General features: G+C 54.3%; 1 protein-coding gene across 1 annotated transcript in view; it reads left to right on the top strand.

The window, feature by feature from the left end:
* The window catches only part of fibcd1b (fibrinogen C domain containing 1b), a 29400-nt gene extending 15851 nt beyond the window's left edge, over positions 1–13549 (top strand). The window contains exons 5-7 of the mRNA XM_086134810.1: positions 2530–2626; positions 10803–10982; positions 11286–13549. Of these exons, the coding sequence (XP_085990936.1) occupies positions 2530–2626; positions 10803–10982; positions 11286–11551 (543 nt within the window). The 3' untranslated portion in view covers positions 11552–13549. The remainder of the gene's footprint in view (positions 1–2529; positions 2627–10802; positions 10983–11285) is intronic.
* The last annotated feature ends 7629 nt before the right edge of the window (positions 13550–21178 follow it).

The following is a 21178-nucleotide window of genomic DNA, read 5'->3' as shown; positions in this document are numbered from 1 at the left end:
ATAAGCGCGGCGTGCATTATTGAAGGGGCGCGCGTCATCAAACGCCGCGGGGGCTTTTATCAGAAGTCGCCGACAAATAAGCCATTCGCAGAAACGTCAAAGTTTCATTCCGGAAACGGCCCCGCGTGTTTGTGCGCTCTGCCGGCCCCGAGCGAGAGTGACCGCGCCTCGCCGCTTTCCCCGCCGTTCCTCAACCAACGATCGGCCTCAATATTTCATGAAAGGAAATGGAAACAAAAAATAAAAATAAACAAAAAAAAAAGCGGGGCCCACTTGCTTGCGGATGCGCGCGCCTGTTCACTATTTTGTCCAAAAATGAGCTTTTCCTTCCTCTTCATTCCCTCTTCCATTTTTGCATGCGGCCGCGTTTGCTCCGATCGCCGATTTTGCCTCAACGTGGCGTTCGCGTTTCGGGACACTGACACGATCGCTCCGTTTTTTTTTAAGCCATACAGCAAAGCAGGTTTCTCGACTTTCAACGCGACACCGCCGGGCTTTGCCGCAGACGGCCAGGAATAATCTTATCGGCTAAAAAAAAAATCAAGAAAATGCCGCGGGATGATCGCGCTTCTCCATCTGCTCGCGCCTGTTGCCGCCGCGCTCGTAGCACATCTGTCCGTCTCTCGTAATAGGATTAGAAAACATTCACCGGCACGCGCCGCTTTGGAAAAGCGTCCTTTCGGATTTGTTCCACGCTCACATTGCGCATCAAAGCGCGAGCCGGCGCCGACAACGCGATCGGCTCTTATGAGACGCTAACGCCGCGACATCTCGCCGCCGGCACGCGCGCATACGTTCCGGCCCCTCACGCGGCAGATTGTCAAACGGCCCTTTTTTCTTTTTTTCTTTTTTAAATAGGAGCTTATGTTGAATGTCGCGTTCGGGCTGTCGCGGCGTCCCATCTGCGCGCGGCACCGCTGACAGAAATCCCGTCCGAGCGCTTAAGGCGGCTCGTTAAGTCGCCTTCATCTACTGGCGCGACGACGGGGGAGGTTCACGCGACGGCTGCGCCGCGTCGCGGCGGAATTGACGTTTTTGCCGTCCGGAACGGCCGATCCGGCAGATTGGCAACGCGGCGAATCGGTTTCGCTGCTTGTTCGCCGTCGGGTGGATCCTGCGGTGACTTGGCCTTCCGTTTATGAAACTGCGGCGAGATTTGACTTTGATACAAAACAAAAAGCCTTCTGGAGAAATAGAAAAGGCTTAAAAGTCCAAAGTCGCGCACGGTTGCATATCGTTAGCCAAAGTCAACAATTTGGTCCCGCTTCGATTTCGATACCAAGGCAGCACTTTCCCATCGCTCGGAGCCTCTCTTTTTTTTTTCTTTTTTTTTCCTGACACCGATTCCCCAACTTTCCTCGCAGATTGTTTAGTGACCTCAAAGTGTCTCCGTTGGCAGGTTTCTTTCTGATGTCTGAATAGGTCGCAAAGCAGACGAGACTGAAGGTAGTTCCGTGGGGGGGGGGGGGTGGAAAATGGGCTGTTTTCGACTCTGTGGAGCATGTAGAACAGCACAAATAAAGAATTTAATACCTAAGAGCCACGCGGAGAGAACGAAATTGAACTGCGGAATGGTTGATGTGAAGAGAGCGCAGCGCTATCTAAAAAAAAAAAGAGAGAGGTTGCCACTGTCCCAGATTCATCCTTGATTTTTTTTCTTTTTTATGTTTTTGGTTTAACTCCACAGGAGGTGAAGACAATTGATCCTTTTCATTCAAACAAAAGTATTGCAATACAAAAGGCAATTTTCAGGCCCGCAGCGTTACGTGAACAGCCCGCCGACGTGCGGAGACGGCCTCCGAACGCGCAGCTTTCGCACCGAGCCGGCGGATCGACGGCGGCGGCGGCAACGACCGTCTCGACAGGACGCTCGGCGCCTCGACTTTGACGCAACTTTGATCGGCCGTCGCCCTGCGGCTACACGGCGAGGATGTGGCAGGCGGCTCGTTTTGATGCGGAGCGCAAACGCGGGAGCTCGCCGTTTACGGTTTGAAAAGGTGTCGACGCGAGACCTCGGCATCCGCGCGGCTCAAGATAAGGGCCCACGTTTGCGCCCAGAGCAAATTACATCCCCGCGCGGCCCGTCCGTCTGTCCGTCCGCCTCGATGAGGAAAGGAGAACGGAAACGTCAACGACCGCGCGGACATCATTTCTCAAAACGAATGCGCCGATAAAGTTGAGTTGATTTAAAAAGCCCAAAACTCTCAAAGGGCGTCGCGGCAAAAATAAATCAACATTCCTTGATCTCCACCCACCATTCGAGCAAGGGAAAAATTCTCCCGGTCGGGGAAAAGGGCAGTAAAACGGGCCATAATGCAGGCCGTACGGTGAGAACCCCGATCTCAAGGAGGAGGGGGCCAGGGGGCCAGGGGGCCAGGCCCGGCAAGGGACAAGCCGCATCTCGAATCAGACCTTCAAACGTCAATGAAATGAACAACGCTTTGAATGAGCCATCGGGGAGGCGAGATGAAACGCCCGCCACCCGGTTCGCTTACCCCCCCTTGTGCCGCTCGGTCCCGTCCCGTGCAGGTGATCCAGCGCCGGGAGGACGGCTCGGTCAACTTCTTCCGGGCCTGGGACAGCTACCGCGAGGGCTTCGGTAAAATCACCGGCGAACACTGGCTCGGTAAGTGGACAAACATGTCAAAGTTAGCTTAGCTTAGCTTAGCGTGTTATTGACCCTCAGATTCTTGGCCCTTAGTCTCCTATCGGATAACATATGCTCTTACGCCGAGGAATAAAAACATGAGCCTGGCGCTCCTCCGTTACTCGTTCCCGTGCCCAATTCTGACTGAGACGTGCGATTACTTTGATGCTGGAGAATTTCGCTCCACCATCTCAAATTTTTTTCAGCGTTCCCAAGTCTCCTCTCGCACAAAATTGGTGTCATTCTGAGGAAGCGATAAGGGAGACTGTCATTCCGCTTTGTCGTTTGATAGCGGAACGACGCTCGTTTCCATTTGGCGGCAAGAGTTCTTGCCCTCGGTCTCCTACTGGATAAACCACGGCTTTTCCTGACATCGACCGTCCGTGTATTATTTGACTCGATGTGAAGTGTTTTGTCGAGCGCTTTGTCACAGCTGCGGCTGTGGCGAAAGCGCTCTATCAATCGGCATGTATCGTCTTGTATCTAAAGACGGGAGTGGCTCCTTTCAGACCGAGGAGTAGATTGTTTGTTAGCGGCATCCGAGCCGCCGCTCGGCTGCGGCGGCCCCTCGTCTCGGATGACATCTGACATTTGAGACACGCTGCGGCGGTGGACGCTTCCACCGCGGTCTCCCCTCGGCCGCTTTCGAGCTGACTTTTGTCTCCTACTTGGATCATTTTGCCGAGAAACGTTTTCCGGCGATATCTGTCGGTGAGTGTTCCTTTCTTACGTCTCCAAATCGAGTCGCCTCGGCCTCCCTCTCACGGCGCCGTGCGAGGATGCGGTCGGTCTCAGTCAAGCTGCGACTTTCCTCCGAGTTGGCCGGGTGCCTTTCAGACAAGGTCGCTGCAGGGAGGGGGGGGGACAAACCACTTACTTCTAAAGTACACAGTGAGAAAGACTTTGGTGCCAAGCCACTCCAAAGACCAACAACAACCACCACATTTGTCTGCACGCCCCCCCCCCCCCGCACAAAAAAAAAGCTAATCTTTCACCAAGATGTTGTTTCCTGAGGAAATCTGGCTGCAGCCTCAGCATTTTAATGAGCTTTCACAGTTGTAACCGTGTTGTTTGCCTCTTTGAAAGCTCTCATCTCAGCCCCACATCGGTTTGGAAGCGGAGCCTGAAGAAGAGAAAGATGAGGTTTGGTGGAGACAAACACGCACGCGCGCTCGCTCAAGATTCCCGGACGGAAAAGACGTCGTCTCTCTCATCCGCGCTCCACATAAAGAGCGCTCCCCCCCCCCCGACAATTTCGGAGCGCAACGCGCTCGCGGGGAGACGGCCCTCGCCGCCGCAGAGCCGACGTCCCGTTTGGAATGGAGCGCGCCGGCCCGGAGAGATTTGCGGCAAATGGCCGCAAAGTAAAATAACGAGCGAGCCAGATGCTCGCATTAGCGATTCGGACAAAAGTTCGTTGAGAGGATTCGGGAGGGAAAAACCGACGGCGCGGGACCGGAAATTTGAGATGGCAATTGGACAAAGGCCCCCTTAATCTCCTCTTGGATAAGGTGGTCGCTGCGGCACGGCTGCCGTCTACGACGTCATCGGTCGCCGTATTCGCGGCCGTAACGCGCTCGATTGGCGGCGGGCAAACAGAAGCCGCGTAACTTCGTACGGATTGTCATTCTCCCCAAAAAATTTTAAAAAGCCCCAAAATGGGAATGTGCCTCGTCGAGCGTTTAATGAGCCAGCTGGAGCGAGCGCCGAGCGAGACCTCATCAAATTCATTTGATGCGCGACAGCTTTCGCCCGAGGATGTGAGACACGCGAGCGGATGTTATGGATCGGCCCCCCCACCCCCCCCCCCCGGCCACTTGGCGACGCCCACCTTTGGGCTTTCCGGCTCAAATGGACGTTGCTCGCCCCCGTGTCCAGAAATGACTCGGATTGTCTACGGTCGGGTCCGGAATACAAAATAAACGTGTCGCCGCGACAGCCGAAATCGCGAAGGAAGCAACCGCCGGTCGGCATCCGCGAGTAGCCACGGCGAGCGCGCGCAAGGCGCGTTTTTCGCACGCCGACATGATCGAAGCGGGTCGGAGAAAGCGCCAAACGACCCGCCGCCGTCGATTGGGATTCGCCAACCCGGGGCGGATGACCTCCAACGCTCTGGCAAAGCTTAACGCCGCTCGTCAATGCGCTTTTGTTTCCGTCTCGCAATTGTTGCGTTTCAATCGCGAGCGAGTCTGAGTCACGGCGGCGCGCCGTTGCGCGCGCTCGCCTTATCAAACGGAGCGAAAGGGGCCGCGCGCATCTTTGCGAGCGCTCCGTCGGCTGCGTAACAGAAGCATCGCGAAGGGCATACGGAGTTATACAAGGACCTTTTCTTTTTTTCTTGGTCCGGTTAATCATGTGTCCTTGTCCACGGGCTGATGCACATCAACGCAGCCCCCTTTTACTTACGCTCTTGCCATGCGATGATTTGCACAAAAAGCAAGCAGCATTCCTGCATTTGTTTTTTTGCTCGCTTATTTTTGGGCTTGCGGCCTCAGACATAAGTGAGGAGCACCGCATCATCTCCGGTGCTCACCAAAACAGCGGCGCCGGTGCAGCTTGGTACACATTGTGGGGTCGCGTCGTGCTTCTCTCTCGCTGAAAATGCCCTCCACCCCCCCGGGGGCCTCAAACTTATTTTGGTGGCCTTACATCTTCCCTCGCAGGGCCGTTATGACCACAAGAGTGTTTCATCATCTCAAGGCATTACGACACAACAAAAATCAGTCCCTCACAAATGAGAATCGGACATTTGGCTCCCGATGTTAGCAAGGATCGTGACAGGCCATTTGCTTTTGCGGACCACATAAAATGACGTGGCGGGCGTTTGACACCTGTGCCCACTTGGGGATTTTAGTCGGCGACAAAAAAAAGTGCCAGGACGTAACGGACAAGGGGCCGCTGCCGGCGCTACGCTTTGCGAGAGCGTTCAAGGTCATCCGCCCCCCCCCCCCGACGAGGCTGCTCAATTGAGGTGCCGCCGCACTTAATAACACAACAGTTGAATGGAGGTGACGGAGTAGCCGCGCGTGTGCGCGGCAGTGAAATGATAGCATGGTAAGGCCCCCCCCCGCGTGACCGCCAAGAGACGACTCCAATCCCCCCTTGGTCATCTATTATTCAGAGAGCAGCTAAGTGTTTTCAGTTAAGGCTCCTGCAATCCGCCATTCCGATGCCATCAATTATTGAAGGGCATCATTGCTGCTGGGTGACGAGGTCGGGCGGGGCGGGGCCGGTTGCCCCGCCGCGCCGACGAGGCGACGCCTCGGCCGGGTCGCCGGCGTCCCGCGTTTCCTTCGGGAGAGGCTCGCTCGGCGCAATCACAGCCCGCTCCGTCGAGATATTTTTGAAGGCTCAACATCGGAGCTCTTTTGTTCTCCGTTTCTCGAAGAGACGATGATCACCGCGGAGGGTAAATTCTAACTTCTCTCTCGGGAGACGAGATCAGCGTGCGCCCGCCGCCCTATTGTTCCTTCCCTGCAAAGGAGATTCAGCGCAGGAATCTCCCCGCCACCCCCCCCCCTCCACCCCACGCTGATGAAATATTTACCCGCCAGTGGGAGCGTACGGTGTTTGAGAAGCTGTCAAGAGGCATGTCGGCGTCTTAAACATGACTGCGTGCTCATCAGGTCATACTTGAACAGGAGTTGCTTGCATTTTTTACGTGCGCCGGTGAGAGCTCGTTTGCGCCGCAGCTGTGCATCTGACATGGGGAAAAAAAAACGTGCCTGTCAAGGAAGTGACCGATGGTCCGATTGGCCAAATGCCAAGGCCGCCGCGGGTTGCGGAAGGCAAATAGGTCCATCCGAATAAGTCTTAAAAAGATTTCAATCTGATGAAATAAGTCTGTAAATAATCGATGTTGATTCGGTCACCGTAAATCAAAAACGATTTACGCAATTTCACATTTTCATGGAACCAATCCAATTGTCGCGTTTCATTTATTTTACTCGCCACCGGCGAAAAACCTCGTCGCCGGCGGCGTTTGGGTTCATTATTTGTCGCAAAAATGGAACGACTCGAACTTTGACGGAGGCTTTGCAAAGGGGAGCGTTTTAATGATGCGTCGTGATTAATTAGCGGTGACCGCGTAGCGATGTCATGTCAGGCAAAACACCGCTTGAGGCTCCGAAAGCCGCGCGCCGCCTTCGGACATTCGCTCGATCGCGATTCTCATTACGCTCGTCCAAACAATTCCGTCGGGCTCGCTCTCATTTCATACGCGCCTCTCGAAAAGCAAAGTCAAACCCTCGGCGGCGCGAGTGCCCAACAATCGCTTACAAGCAGATCCATAACACAGCCCTGAACCTGTCGAGGCTAATCCGGAACGTAGCCGTGTAAGCTATCACCGCTAGCTACATGCTCCCGTGGGAAATGGCGACCGTGCATCACCACCTTCCGCGTTCGGGTGAAGCGGGGGATGAGGCACCGGTGGGAACTGTAAATGGCTCCGATGCCGTGACATCGTTTGCCAATCGAACAGGGCTTGCTTTGCCTCTTAAGCTGACAAGGCTCGTCAATCGCTCCCGATTGAGGATATGGCTCGGTGCTTCTCTTTTCAGTTTGTGCCGTGCTTTTTTGTTTTGGAATGATGGCGAATGCGGGCCGAGCCAACCGAGACGCAAGAGGCGCGGCCTGCTTAGCTAAGGAGGCTAGCCGCACGCTCACATGAAATAGCAGCCGTCTCGGTGAATGGGGGGGGGGGGCGATAGTCGAGGGAGAGCGAGCCAACAAACCGGCATCCTGTAGTGGAGCCTCCCGAGTGAACGACGATAACAAGGCGCCCCGGCTGGCGACGGCCACATAACCTTGCCGGCGCGGTCGAAAAGCCCCCCCTGCCCCCCCCGTCCATCAAGCTGGTGAATGGCGTCGTGGCGGCAGACGTTTTTTTACCACCTCCTCGGTGTTAAATCACCCACGCCTGAATTATTTTCGCCGCGATGCTTCGCGCCCGACGTCGTGCGCGAACGCGGCGACACGGGAGGAAAAGGACAAAAAGTCGAAATCCACCGGCGGGGCTGCTCCATCTTTAGCGGAAACTGCCACTTAGCACGGCGGCCTCGCCTCGCCGAAGCAAATAGACCCCCGCCGGTGAACGGGCAGAGGCGGCGGGACGAAAAGGCGCAGAGGCAGGGGGGGGGGACATCCTCGTTCATATTGCGTTCGTTCTAATCCAGGATGGGCGGGCTCAGTTGTCAGAGGCTAAAGAATTGCACCTTTTTGGGGAGGCATAAAGGAACAAATCGGAAAGGCCTTTTCAAAGGGGGGGGGGGGGTAAAAGCAAAAGCGCCGTTGGGGCTTCAAGTACAGTCGTTGCTTGAAGGCTGTTGATCGGCATTCCGTAGCCTCGGCAGAGCGACGGTCAAGAGCGCGAAGCGTATTTTTTGCTCCGTACTCATTTAGGTTCATCTGAAAGAAGATACTTGCATCTGGATGCGTGTGCTTTTTTGGGGGGGGGGGGGGGTTGCCCCCTCGTGAATACTCCAGTCATTGGAAAGTCCTACCGAAGTACCGCGACTTCCTCCCACTCGGTGCGCTCGTTTCCCCGGCTCGGACTGGGCCCCGAGCTCACACCGTCGGCGTCAACAAGCCAGCGACCGCGCCGGCGTTCATTCATTCGGAATGAGCGCCGGGAGGGAACGCCGGGGCGAGTGACAGCTGGCGGGGAGTCGGGGAGGGAGTCGAGTGGAGTTCAGCGTGAACTGAGCTGGTCCCAACGCCGGTCTGGCTTTTTTTTTTCCCTTAGCAGTTGTCATGTCGAATCTCGGGAGAGTCGAGTTTGAATTCCGTCAGTGCGGGGGTTGCTTCACAAAGCTTTGCTTCGGGATTCCTGGCGCTCGCCAGCAAACGATCTCAACCTCGGTCCGGGATCTGGCGGATGGACCCGGTCTATGTTTGACAGCAAAGGGCCGCGGTGAGTTTGGACATTTTGAAGAAAGCCGGCGGAGTCATCGGAGGTCGGCGCGGTCTCGCGGCCCGCTGGAATTTGTGTCAAGTTCAGTTTTCGCCAGTCTTGTTCGGCGGCCGCTGAAACCCGCCAATAAGTGCTGCTCAAAAATCTGCCGTTTAGAAGAAAGAGCAAGACGTGACAGAATCGGAGCATTATTTTCTTTCTTTCTTTGTCCCGGCAAATGTCACCGCCGCCTTCGGGAACCGGAGGCGGCCGCGGTGGGAGGTCTTGGGGGTGTCGCGGTTGAGCGCACGCCCGTCTCTGTTCTCTTCTATTCCGCCATCTCCTCATATGCCCGACGGAATTTCTTTGCACCCGCACCGCTGCAATGCGCACGGACACGACATCCAGTCCGATATTAGCGCCGTTGCCGTAACCGTTTGAAATTTGGGGGGGCCGCTCGGCATCGCCCCGGCCCGTCCTAACGACCGTCGGCCGACCCGGCGCCACTCGCCCTTCACCCCGACGCAATTTGAAGACATCGTTTCTCCTCCCCGCGTCCTTCGCGAGCCACAATCTCAGCAGAGCTCGACGGGAAGATGGAAGTAAAAGGATTTGGGCGCGAAAGGCATCGAGGGGGGCGAAGGCGGAAAGAAACACGGGAGGACGGCTCGAGTTAGGCCGACGCAAAGACGGGAGCGGCTTCTCTCCGATCGAGTCGTCTCAGGAGCTGCCCCCGGGGCCGCGCGGGGAGAAAAAAAACCCGATGAATAATTAACTGCCGGAAATGTCACGAGCGGCGGAGAAAAGGAGTGGAAGCGTAGCCCTGGTGGATTTAGGGATCATCTGCCTTCAGCACGAGCGCCTTCTATGTACAGTCATTTATTTTCAAGAACAAAGCTGGAATCCCCTCGATAATTACTCTTTTGAGGGGGAGGGGGCGGGAATCCCCCGCGCTCAACAAGAACGCCAAAATGGAGCGCGGCGAGTTGAAGTTTCGAGGACGCATTTCGACAAGATAAACAAGCGAATGAAAAGCCAGTTGGACAGAAATAGTCGGGCTGTTGTTCCCCCTTTGAAAGAGAGCGCGGCGGCGCCGCCTCGGCGCTGCGTCACCTCGGGGAGCGCCGCCCCGCCGAGTCACTTGACAAACTTCAAAAGACTTTGGGGCCGTTTTCCCTTTCGGAAAATAATCATCTTGACGCACGCGCGACTATTTATAAGGCGGCGAGAGTGTATTTACATAACTTTAATTCGCTGTCTAATTAAAGCCCCGGAGAACGGCGGCTCGGCTCTAATTTGGAATAATTAAAGAGCGACGCAAGCCAAGCGGCGGCGGCCGCGTCCCGGCGCGGGAATCTAAACGCTCAGGTGTACCTGGCTCTTAATGAAACGCTATTGTTCCGAACGGGCGCATTTGTCGAATTTGCAGCTATTTTGCCGGCTGAACGAAGGCGCCGGATGCCGATTGCTCCGCCGGGGGGGCCGAACAACACTCCGGGATGGCCCGATTAGCGGGAAGAACTCCGCTCCCCCTCAAGATACGCGGCCCGAGGACACGGCCTTCGTGCCGATCGGTGCTCCACGCAAAAGACGCGTCAAATCTTTCGATGAAGAAAAAAAAATAAAACGGATTCTCGCACGTGGTCCTCGGCCATTTTGGTCGGCGCCCGATGACGACGTTCACACTCGAGCGGGCAAAGCGAAAGCAGCTCACAGCTCAACCGCCAGCTCTCATCTTGACCGGAAAAAAAAAAAAAAAAAAGGCCGTGTTTGGTTGGATTTTTTTCCATGAACCAAATTGGGATTCATTTTCTTGATATGCTTTGGAAGAATCTTTCCTCGCTCGAAAAAGCTTGTCGTTTTGCAGAAGACAGATTTGTTTTTCCCCTCAAGAAAAAAGTATGGTTCCAGTTTTTTATCTTGGGGAAAAAAAAATCGTTTGGGCCCACCAAATCGAAATCTTATGCGAGCAAAGTTGGATTTTTATTTGAAAAAAACATTTTGCCTGTGTGGTGGTTTATTTTATTTTATTATTATTTAAGTCGCATAACTTGGGGCTAAAAGGTACTTGGGGAGAAAAGAAAATGTGCGCTCATTTCATGTCCCCGATATTATTTATAGTCTTCCAATGCAGGGGATTGTTTGTTTTTTTGTGGGGGTCAAGAAAAAGTTGAAGCATTAGCCGACTCCTCGCGACGCGGCCATCTCAAGACCCGACCGGAAAATGTTCACCCGAAGCCGACGCGTGACGTTTCCCCGCTGCAGGGCTGCGGCGGATCCACGCTCTGTCCGTCCAGGGCGACTACGAGCTGCGCATCGACCTGGAGGACTTTGAGAACGGCACGGCCTACGCCCGGTACGGGACCTTCGGCGTGGGCCTCTTCTCGGTGGACCCGGACGACGACGGCTACCCGCTGACGGTGGGAGACTACTCGGGCAACGCAGGTAACTTGGGAGGACGAGCGCCGCGCTTTCGGGAGTTAAGACGCGCGGGCGAGTCGTCGTTTAGCTTTTAGTGGCACGGGATAGAGTCCGTCGAAAAAAAGCGGACGTTGAGGTCGCTCTTCAAGGGAGAAAAAAAATAATACAAACAAAAAAGAATCTTTTCAAGCAAAGTCGAAAGAAAAGCAAGGAAAAGGACGCGCTTGTCGCTCGCTCGCCGGCAGCGAATTCCAAAGTTCCCGCGGACTCGGGGCCCCGGTGACGCCGATTTCTGTCTATCGCCCCCCCCTCCCCCCCCCCACCCAGGCGACTCCCTCCTGAAGCACAACGGCATGAAGTTCACCACCAAGGACCGCGACAACGACCACTCGGAGAACAACTGCGCCTCCTTCTACCACGGCGCCTGGTGGTACCGCAACTGCCACACGTCCAACCTCAACGGCCAGTACCTGCGCGGCCAGCACACCTCCTACGCCGACGGCATCGAGTGGTCGGCCTGGACCGGCTGGCAGTACTCGCTCAAGTTCTCCGAGATGAAGATGCGGCCCACCCGCGACCCGGACGGCAAATGAGGCCGCTCCCTGGCCTCGTGCCGATCCCCCTTTTCTTTTTGACGCCCTTCCCACTTGCGGGGGGGGGGGGGGCAATATAAATATTTTTTCCCTTCTTGTGCAACCAGCGAGGATGTAACTAAATAGAAAGTCGAGGAGGATACGACGGAGGACGTCATTCCAGACCGCGCTTGGTGACTTTGTATTTGTGTGCGCGTGAGCGTGCACAGCGGAGCGCCCTCCCCACCCGAAAGACAAAGTTTGTCAAGTCGGTCGTCCGGTGTCTGGACTCTCCTTCAGTTCTACCCGAGTGTCTGACCCATCACCTCTGTTTCTTTTTTCTTTTATGTCTATTTTGTTCGTTCCTTTCATGCAAATGAGACAAAAAGCACCATTTCAATAGATATCAATTAAGAATCCGTATTACATATGAACAAACAAAGAGTGCGATTGGCATTGATGTTGTTTTGCTTGGTGAATTTGTACGAAAGAGGATGTTAGGGACCACCTGTGAGGGGAACCGCCACGGGAACAAATTTGTCAGCGTAAGTGAGGAAAATTGTATTTTACTATTTTAAAAAAAAAAGAAAAGTTTTTTCAACAAAAACAATTATTTGGAGAAAAACAAATCAACTTGATTTTCAGAATTGGACTCTTTACCCTCATTAAAAAAAATATGCCATGAATGAAACGTTCACATTTTTAAAGCAAAAAAAAAAGAAAGGAAATCTTTTCGATTGTAGCTTTATTTTCGTCATTTAGTGCTACATTTTGTGTCCGGTGTGGCCCTTTCCCTCCTTTGGATTCACCGAAAGCTTTACAGGAAAAAAAAAAAAATGTAAATTTGACTGTACAGCGTGTATGACTTTTAGAGCATGTCCGGGTTTTGTTACCACGCTTTAAGAAAAAGAAGAAACTGAACTAAAGCACATGCAAAAAAAAAAGAAGAAGAAAATGCACAGGCGGGACATTCCAAACATCAGCCTGTTGGAGGGACTCCTCCTAGCGGCCGGTTGCAGTATTGCAAAGAAGGTGACGCCCGGCCGAACCTGGACCGCGATACGGCCCCGCCCCCCCCCCCCCCCGAAGCACACGTTCCGAATGCGCGCGTCCCTTTTCTCGCTGATGTCTTTGAACGTCGGCCGCGTGCGATGGCGACAGAAAAAGCCGCTCGAGAGGCAGCGTGCGCATATGCGCTTTGGCGCCCGTGCGCCAAACAAAATGACGACGCAAAGAGAGAGGCGAGTGGCACACAAACGAAAGGGTATTTTTACATTTTCCCAAAGGCAAGGGTGGAAAATTGTCAAGTTGTCGTTTCAACCCAGCAGAAGCAAGAAAGTCGCTTCCGGGAAAGGCGGACAAATATTTCAAAGATGAACAGACTATTTATTCACTTCTTTATTTTTAAAACATAATTTCCATGGGAGGTTGTTTTGTTTTTTTTTAATCCAAAATACAAAGAAATTAGTTTTTCAGTTCCCCCCAAAATGAATGAAAAATGGACTGAATTTGGATGGAAATGGGCAACACTCTTATTATCATGATTATTTTGTAGTTGTTCCAAATATTTTTCTCCCGGCGTAAGCTCTTCCGTAGTTTTGGCTGAGCAAAACTCCTCGCACGTTTCAAAAGAAATTGGAAAAGAAGGAATGAAAAATACCCGCATGTGCGTGTGGTCCTCAACTCTCGGCGTGTCCAAGTAATGTGACGCTTGTGTACAACCCCCCCCCACCCCCCTCCCTTTGCTGCTCTTTGTGTCGAGCGACGGAAGGCTTTGCGCATTGTTTTCGACGGAGCTTTTACTTATGGTGATCATGTAGCCCCCCCGGAGCGGACGCCGGTGTTGCAGTGCGCCGGCACCCAAAAGCCGGAAAGACACCCCCACCCCCACCCTCCGCCCAAACCCCCTCGTCGCCCTCACCGCCACCTTGTGCTCATTGTATACGTTGCTGCTTTGTTCAATAAATGTTGGAGCCGAGCGTCACCCGAAATCCAGCCGCCCTCCTCCCTGCCCACCCACCTGCTGTGTTTTTGTTTTGGGGGTTTTTCTTCAAAGAGATGATTAAAAACAAAACGACAAATCGGAATCAGAATCATCTCGTAACACACACACACACAAGGAATTTGTCTCTGGTAAGACGAGCCACGCGGAGTCGTGCGGTCACAAGCAAGCGCCCTGATCAAATACTAGTCCTCGGAGTCGAGAAGGTCCTTAAATCTCCTTAAAACATTTTGCCACGCGTTCCCCAAAAGGTCCAAATGGGGAGACCGATCGCATCGTCATTCCAATTGCTGGATTGTTGGAGTCCAGTTTGCACTTGGCTCCCGATGGCATCCCAGAAATTGGCACCCTTCGGCACTGCCCTTTGGCCATTCGGGCGACGGAAGCCGGGAAAAGGCGTCTCGAAAAGTGCAAGGAAAGCGTCCCCATGTTGGACACCTGACGTGAAGCGTAGGTGGTGGGTGGTGACACACACACACACACACGCGCACGTTTTCAACAAATAAGGGGTCGGCCAATCGTGTGCATCGTCAGCAACAGTAAACGCAGAGTGAATAAATGATGAGGGAGGGGATGTGTTGAGGAGCTCGGCGCGCTTCCTTCGCCCTTTATTTATTCTACTTATGTGTTGAAGGCCATGCAAATGACGGGGGAGGAGAGCCATAATCTGCAGGCGAGACCGATGAGATCTCAACGGATTCAGTGGAGGGGGGGGGGTGTACTTTGTCTTTCTCTCCGTTTGTAAAGTGCTCAGAGTGGGCAAATATCTCAATCATTTTTCAATTGACTTTGCCGTCTTGCAATTGGTTTCCAGGCGCAATATTTCAGAGGCCCGTGCGAGAGCATTTGGGGTCGCACGCTTGGCACGCGCACGGCCGTGTGCAAAAAGCATCGGCGGCGTAAAAATCATCGAGACGGCAAAGTAATTAATCAAGTGAGTCAAATCAAAGGTGACTTTGGGCGGGGTGGGCAGATGACAGTGAATGAAGCACAGCTAACGAGAAAACAAAGAATTTTGTTTGCGGGAAAAAAGTCAACATATAACAAGCATTGGGTGTTCAGTTTTGTTTTGAGGGGAGGAAGGTATTAGGGGGGGGTCGAACTAATGGGAGGAAGTCCTGCGGTGGTGGAGTTTGGTTGAGGCAATAAAGCAGGAAATCTAATATGGTGGAACTTTTCGTCCCACAAGGCTCACAAATGGAATTTGTCTGTGTCTCATCCCACACACACACACACACACACACACACACACGCAATGATAAGCTCTGCCCGGCATTGCGCTGTAACCTGATTGCAATGTTTATCGGGTAGCACCGATGCGGAAGTAACCTCGTTTGGCCAGCTGGAATACAGAGTCAGCTATTTGTTGGAGGCGACGTGTGACGGCCGACGTTTGACTCGACGTCCCCGCAGCGCAACATAAAAACACGCATGACGCTTGAGTGCGTCATGTACGGTGATGCATCCATTTCAATCTATCCACTCATGCCGGAGAAGCTATTTGGACATATTCAAGCGATACAGTAAAATGCACGAGCAAAAACACGTCTGCTTCCCACATGCTAGCAGCTTCCAGATGGCGACGTGGAATTACGGTTGAACAAATTGGGAGTTTTTGTCCCGGCGTGTTGGTCAAGAATTTGCTCACCGGCCTCGACTCGCATTTGAGCTTCGGTGACAGACGTCCCATTTTTGGGCCTTTTCGATTGGCCATGCTTAAAACTGCCGCTAACCCTTCATACGGCGGCGCAGCCCTCCCTCTGGCAGATCTGCTGCTTAAACGACTAACATAGGGTCAAACGGCCTCTACGCAGAGACAGCCCCAGGCGCCGTGCCAGGTTCACGGCAGGCACTAAACCCTTACACTCCTTTTCAACGTTTCACTTGTCGATATTTTTTTTTGGGGGGGGGGGGACTTTTCCAACCCCCTCCCTGGCCTATTAAGGCAAGACTTGGGGGCAAGGTGTCCACGGCAAGTCTCCTGGGCCGGCCGGCAGCCCCAAATAACCCCGCGGCAGTGGCGAGATTTGAGTCAAGAAATCCATTCCCAAACCCTCCCGGGTACGGGGGGGGGGGGTCTTCGAGCGGCTGCCATGAAAAAGCTCTGGCGCATAAGTGCGTGGGACCTGCGTCAATATGTACTTTGGCGTTTGCTTTCCCAGGGCTCCAACTTCCATCCTGCGTTTTCCCTCTTCGGTGTCATTTCAATCACGCCTCGTTTGCCTACACCTCCATTTCGTCATCGTCGGGGTGCGCCCGGCCCATTTGCCGGCACGCCGTGTTTGCCAAGTGTCAGCGGTAATAATCGAGCGCTGCGCCTGCGTCTGTCGGCGGCACTGTGAGAGCCTCCGCCGCCGCCGCCGGGTCCCATCGGGGTCTTCTCCAAAGCGCTTCCATCAAGGCGCTAATGTAGCATGAAGTCTCCAGCCGCAGGGAAGGCGCAGGCTCGGGATGTTTGCGCGTGTCGCAGGGAGCGGAGATGGTGACGCACAAACACGCCAATAATGCCTTATCACTGTGGCATCTTTGTTTCCTTAAACGTCTTGCTAGCAAGAAAGCGGGCCGCACCGTGTCGGTTTCTGGCCTGCAATGTAGCTAGCGCGCAAGGGGCAGTTCCACATCTTGTGCCTCGTCTAATACCTTTGATAGATGCTTGAGCGAAGCTAGCGGAGGACTTGGTCAGAATGGCTTTGACGTTACGCCGTCCGTTGAAGAAAGAATCATTTCCAGCGGCTGCCGATAAGAGCAAAATGTCTCTGGCGTGCGGCAGAGTGACTCGATGAAGCGGCCATCGAGGCGCACGCTGGCCTCATCCGTCGTCTTTGCTTTCCTTTCAACGTCGATTCGACGAGCGCGATGGATCCCGCCGTCATTAGGGGGGCCGAGGGCCTGCGGCGCATCGCGGCTGCCACAAATCACTTTTATGCGGGACGACGGCGGCGGCGACGGCTTTACGACTCGCGCTGCCTTTGGATGTCGCGGGCCTCCGCGCGATGACTCTTTACGACGCTTTCCTTCGGCGCTCCGGAACAGAGTCGGCGCATCCCTCGTCGGCCGCTCCGGACGGCATTTGCTTCGTTTTCATTGACGATGCGTCAACGGGCGCGGACCGTCAACCGAACGCCACCTGAAGCGGAACGCGAGAGCGAAGACGGGAAAAGGCCGCGAGGCGATAACCGGACGACGGAAGGAAGGCTCTCAAGAAGGTGGAGGCGGCCTCACTTTGAGTTTCTCTATTCGTTTGCTATTGCTAGCTTTTAGGAACTCACTTTCAGAGTTTACCCTTCGCATAGCAACGGAGCGCGGAAAGCTGTCACGGATTACATCACGGTCGGGAGTGGAGGTCACCTTTCCGGCGGAAAATAGCATTACGGCCGCAGTAAATTTCCGGCGCGCCGCTCTGGAGCAAGCCGGCAAGGCCTGTGAAGCAATATTCACCTATTACTTTGTAAGCGGCCCCAAGGTCTGAGCGCGGACGCCAAGCGGGCCGCCGAAGCCGGCCCCACCTTGACATCTGTCGGCGCCCACGCCCGCCACTTTTCCGCGACACGAGACGGTCCCTGTGCCTCGCTAATGCGTCGAAAACGGAATTTGAAAACCTTTGCCGATGATGTGAAAAATGCCGACGCCGCCGGGCGAGCATTCAAAGGAAACAGATGGACAACACTTTGTCACGCGGCCTCTCGAATCTTGAGGACCGATGCTTTGACAAAGGACTATAAAAATAAAGCCCCCCCCCCCCCCCCGGCCGACTGCCGCGGTAACTCCATCATTTCATTCAAAAAAATCAATGTCTTATTTCACCGCTCTCACACTCACCCTGATGCAATCATTTCAAGGGTTTGAGATTTTGCAGTAGGTCCGCCCCACCCCCCCCCGACGGATTGCCGCTTGTTTGTCGGACCGTTAGCGCTAAATGTCAGGTGAGGAAACGGCAAAATGTCAGACGCCCGCAAGGCCCTTTCATATTTAGCCATCGCCGGCTTGCGCCGTCCTAAGAGGCGAACTCGTTTCTTAATCCACCGACCGGCAGAAGGGTGCAAAAAAAAAAAGTCCGTCAATCCACGCGGGTTTGGAGTTTTGTCTCCTCTGCTCTGTGAGGAGCTCGAATGGAGCATTTTTATCTTTTTGGCACCATCGATTTTCGGCCCCGCGTGACGACGTGAGCCGTCACATTTTGTTTTTTCTTTCTTCTTCATAAGCGGAATGCAAACGTACATTTGTCGCGAGCCGCATTGCACGCGACGCGCTGAGCGACCCGCCGTGAACCCCCAAGATCACCGTCATTATCGCCCCAAGTGAATAAGATTTATCGTCTCCTAATCCTCTGTGAAGATCCAGCCGGTGGATTCCCAAAGGATGGCTGCGCTTGGTCCCCCCCCCCGCTGCCTCTCCTCCTCCTCTCCGCCCCGCTGGCTGTTCTTCTTCACCTTTAATCCTCTTCTCAGTATTGCAGGTAGAGCGAAGACTGATGCAAGCGCCTGCCGCGCTGACAGGGCAGCGTCCATCCTTTATTTATCAGGCCTGGCTTCCAAGTCCTTGGGTGTCGACTTTCTTTGGGGGGAGGGGTGACCGCTAACAAACTGTGTGACGAAGACAGCGCCGATCGGACCGTGAAGTCATTTTCAGCGTCTTGGACGGCTTCGCTAGCATCAAAAGGGGCTTGAGATTGAGATTAGGATGCGTGGTTCGTTGTCTCGGCTGAACAACGTGCGGATTTTCCATTTGTCGTTTGATGGGGCGGAGTCAAAGCGCATTCGTGAACATCGCGCTAAGGTCTCTCGGGAGACGTTTCGAAAGCCGGCCCGGAAAGCGTTTACCGTCTTCGACATTTGCAAACCATGATACGAAAATGGGGCCGTCACCCACGGACGCGCTACGATCTGATTCGAGCGCTCGATATCGATATCAACGGCGATTTCGACAAGCCGCAACGTTAGCCGCGGTTATCAGCAGAAAGACGCGAAACGCAAACACCTTTGACAAGCGACGGACACCAAATAGAGCGAGAGAGAGCGTCGGTCGGCCCGGCCCGGCCCGTCTCACTCCGTCTGCAATTTGTCCAGACGCTGTGACGATTTTCGGGTTTGAGTGCAAATCAATGGGCCTCATCGCGCCCCTTCCATCGCCGCGTTATCTCCACAGGAGCAATATTGCGGCAATATGGCGTCCTAGCGCTTGCGATGACAAGCAGACTAATGATCTTCCGCGGGGGCGTCCCGTTGGGGCTTTTGCAGTAGGCCAAAGGCATGAATCATCATGCTACGCTCGGCTACTTCACGTTTGGCGAAGCTTCCCCGCTTTCGCTAGCCGACGTTATTACACTTTGACTTTTAAAGATGGGCCATGCCGGAAACGAAGGCTCGCCGTCAGCTCCGACAAGCGTGAAGCACAATCTTGTGAATCTCCAATCGCCAAAGGGAGGGCCCCGTTTTGCGCCCCCCCCCCCCGGCCATCTGTCGGCTCGTTCTCCCGCTCTCATCGGTATGGATAAGAGGACACGCATTAGCATAGCTAACACAAAGGCCGCCGTATGGCGCCGGCGCCCTAACAAGGCGAGGGCGCGCTGCGGGTGAGATGGACTCAAAGGCCGCGCGGAGAAGGCGGCGGAGGGCGAGCGCGGCATGATGTCCGTGGGCTTAACCTTGGCCCGTGTTTGTAGGAACCCGCCCAGAAACGCAGACCGGCCCCAGCCCCGCCCCGCCAGACGGACGGACGGGCGGATTTGTGGCGCGAGGGACAGGGCAGTCTCCGCGGGGCCAGGGACGGCAGGCGGGAAGCAGCCGTTCGGGACGCGAGTCCACAGGCCGGCGTGTCGGCATCCAGATGTTGGCCGCGTGACGGACGGACGCCTCTCGGGGGGGAAAACGGGGGAAGGCGGCAATTGTCGGCATGTTAGCCAAGAATTGCGACTAAATCTTTCAAAGGGCCAAGGGAGAGAGACAAAGCAAAGTGGATATCAGAATCTGGAACAGCGTTCCCAGAAGAGTCCCCGCTTCACTGCCACTTCTTCTTCTGGTTCCAACCAAAATAAAATCGTTTGATCTCAGCAACTGGAGCGACTATTGTTGTTATCCCGACATAAATCTCCAGCCATGCCCACTGAAGAGGTTGAGCGGCTGAATTCATTGCTAATTATCTGCCTGCTCAGCTCGCCACTTCAATTCGGGAGAGCCTTGAGGTCTGCAAAAACGGGGGGGGGGGGGGGGGGGGGGGGGGCCTTTCGCCCTTGCTCGCTGATCATGCCCTCATCCGAGCGCGACGCCGTCCGGCTCCTTCCTTCAATTTTTCAACGGAGGCGGGCGGGGACCAAACAGACGCAGCCTTCCCATTTTTCCCTCGGATATTGAGCCGCTTCTTGATCAAGCTCCCGATCGGGTCCGAGAAGGCGCGCTGGCCGTTTCCTTATCAAGCGCTTCATTTGCGTCCATTTGTGTGCTTGTGAGTTTTGGTCTGCATTTCGTGGCAGCTTGCAAGAAGTCTGGGAAAAGAGGATGAAAACTTTTTAATTGATTGATTTTTGTCCGCAAGGATTGCTGGAGCATTTCTCGCTTTCCTGCTCTTTCATGCTTTTATCGGGGAAGGCAATGCTCCTTCCTGTACTTTTCCCCTTTTTTTTTTTTGGGGTTGCCCTCAATCCCTCCTCCCGGCGAGAGAAGGGCTTTCCGATGCTTTACGCGCGCTCTCGGATATGAACACTTTGCCTCGGTTGCTAAGCCAACGTAAATACTTGACTTAGCTAATCTTTTCTTTTCTCCGGGGGAGTCGGCGGGGAGAGAAACACACGGCGTGGCGTTCCCTTTCTGACAAATGGCCTCGGCGTGCGCCGCTCTTGTTGTGACTTTGAGAGCAGAGGGGGAAGAAAGGAGGTGGCGATAGAAGACCGCCATGGGGAAGATGACAAGATAGGCTGTTTGTCTGACCTCCGAGAGGGGAGAGCTTTCATTACTCCGGGGGACTTTTTGCCCCCCCCCCCCCCCCCCCGCCCCCGCCCCACCTTCTTCCTCGCTCTCGTTTCTGCTTGTCAGACGGGAGCTTTGCCATTTCCAGACGTGACAACGCCATATCAGAGGCCAGAGAGTCGGCCGCGAAAAGTCGGCCGAATGCACCCGAGCGCTCTCCAAGACTACAAAAAGCGCCGACTGCATGTTGAGCACGCGTGTTTTGGACGGTGAGAGAAACCAGGCAGTCGGGTTGAAGACCGAGTATCCCAAAACAATTGTTCGAGACGAAATGGGCTTTGTTGTTGTATATATGATCTTTGCTCCGTATGCAGCGCTTTGTATGCGGCGACGGCTGTTTCAATGTGCTCGAGAAATACACTTGAGCGGAATTGATGTTTACGCAAACATGCACATCGAGTTTGTTGACGATCTTTGACGCTGACGTGAGGTTCACAGGAAAGATCATTCTCAACTCAACTCGGCTGCCTTTCGAGAGCGCTTGAAAACAACCCGCGCCGTCTACAAAGCGCTGTACAGTACACGGAGCAAAAAAGAATTCTGACAACAGCGCACAATCCAAAAAAAAAAAAGACCGTGGAAAGCACAAAAAACGTTCCAACTCGCCTCAAGTCTCAAAGACTGAAAATGATGGGATGAATGTGGCGCCCCCTGTTGCCTGTGCCATTCCCCGTTCGGGCTGTG

This window comes from Hippocampus guttulatus, chromosome 17 (genome assembly GCF_054856545.1).
Source record: "Hippocampus guttulatus isolate MCC_2025c chromosome 17, RoL_Hgut_1.0, whole genome shotgun sequence".
Classification (NCBI taxonomy): Eukaryota; Metazoa; Chordata; class Actinopteri; order Syngnathiformes; family Syngnathidae; genus Hippocampus; species Hippocampus guttulatus.
Note: the sequence above shows the minus strand (reverse complement) of the source record. Positions and strands in the feature narration are given on the sequence as shown.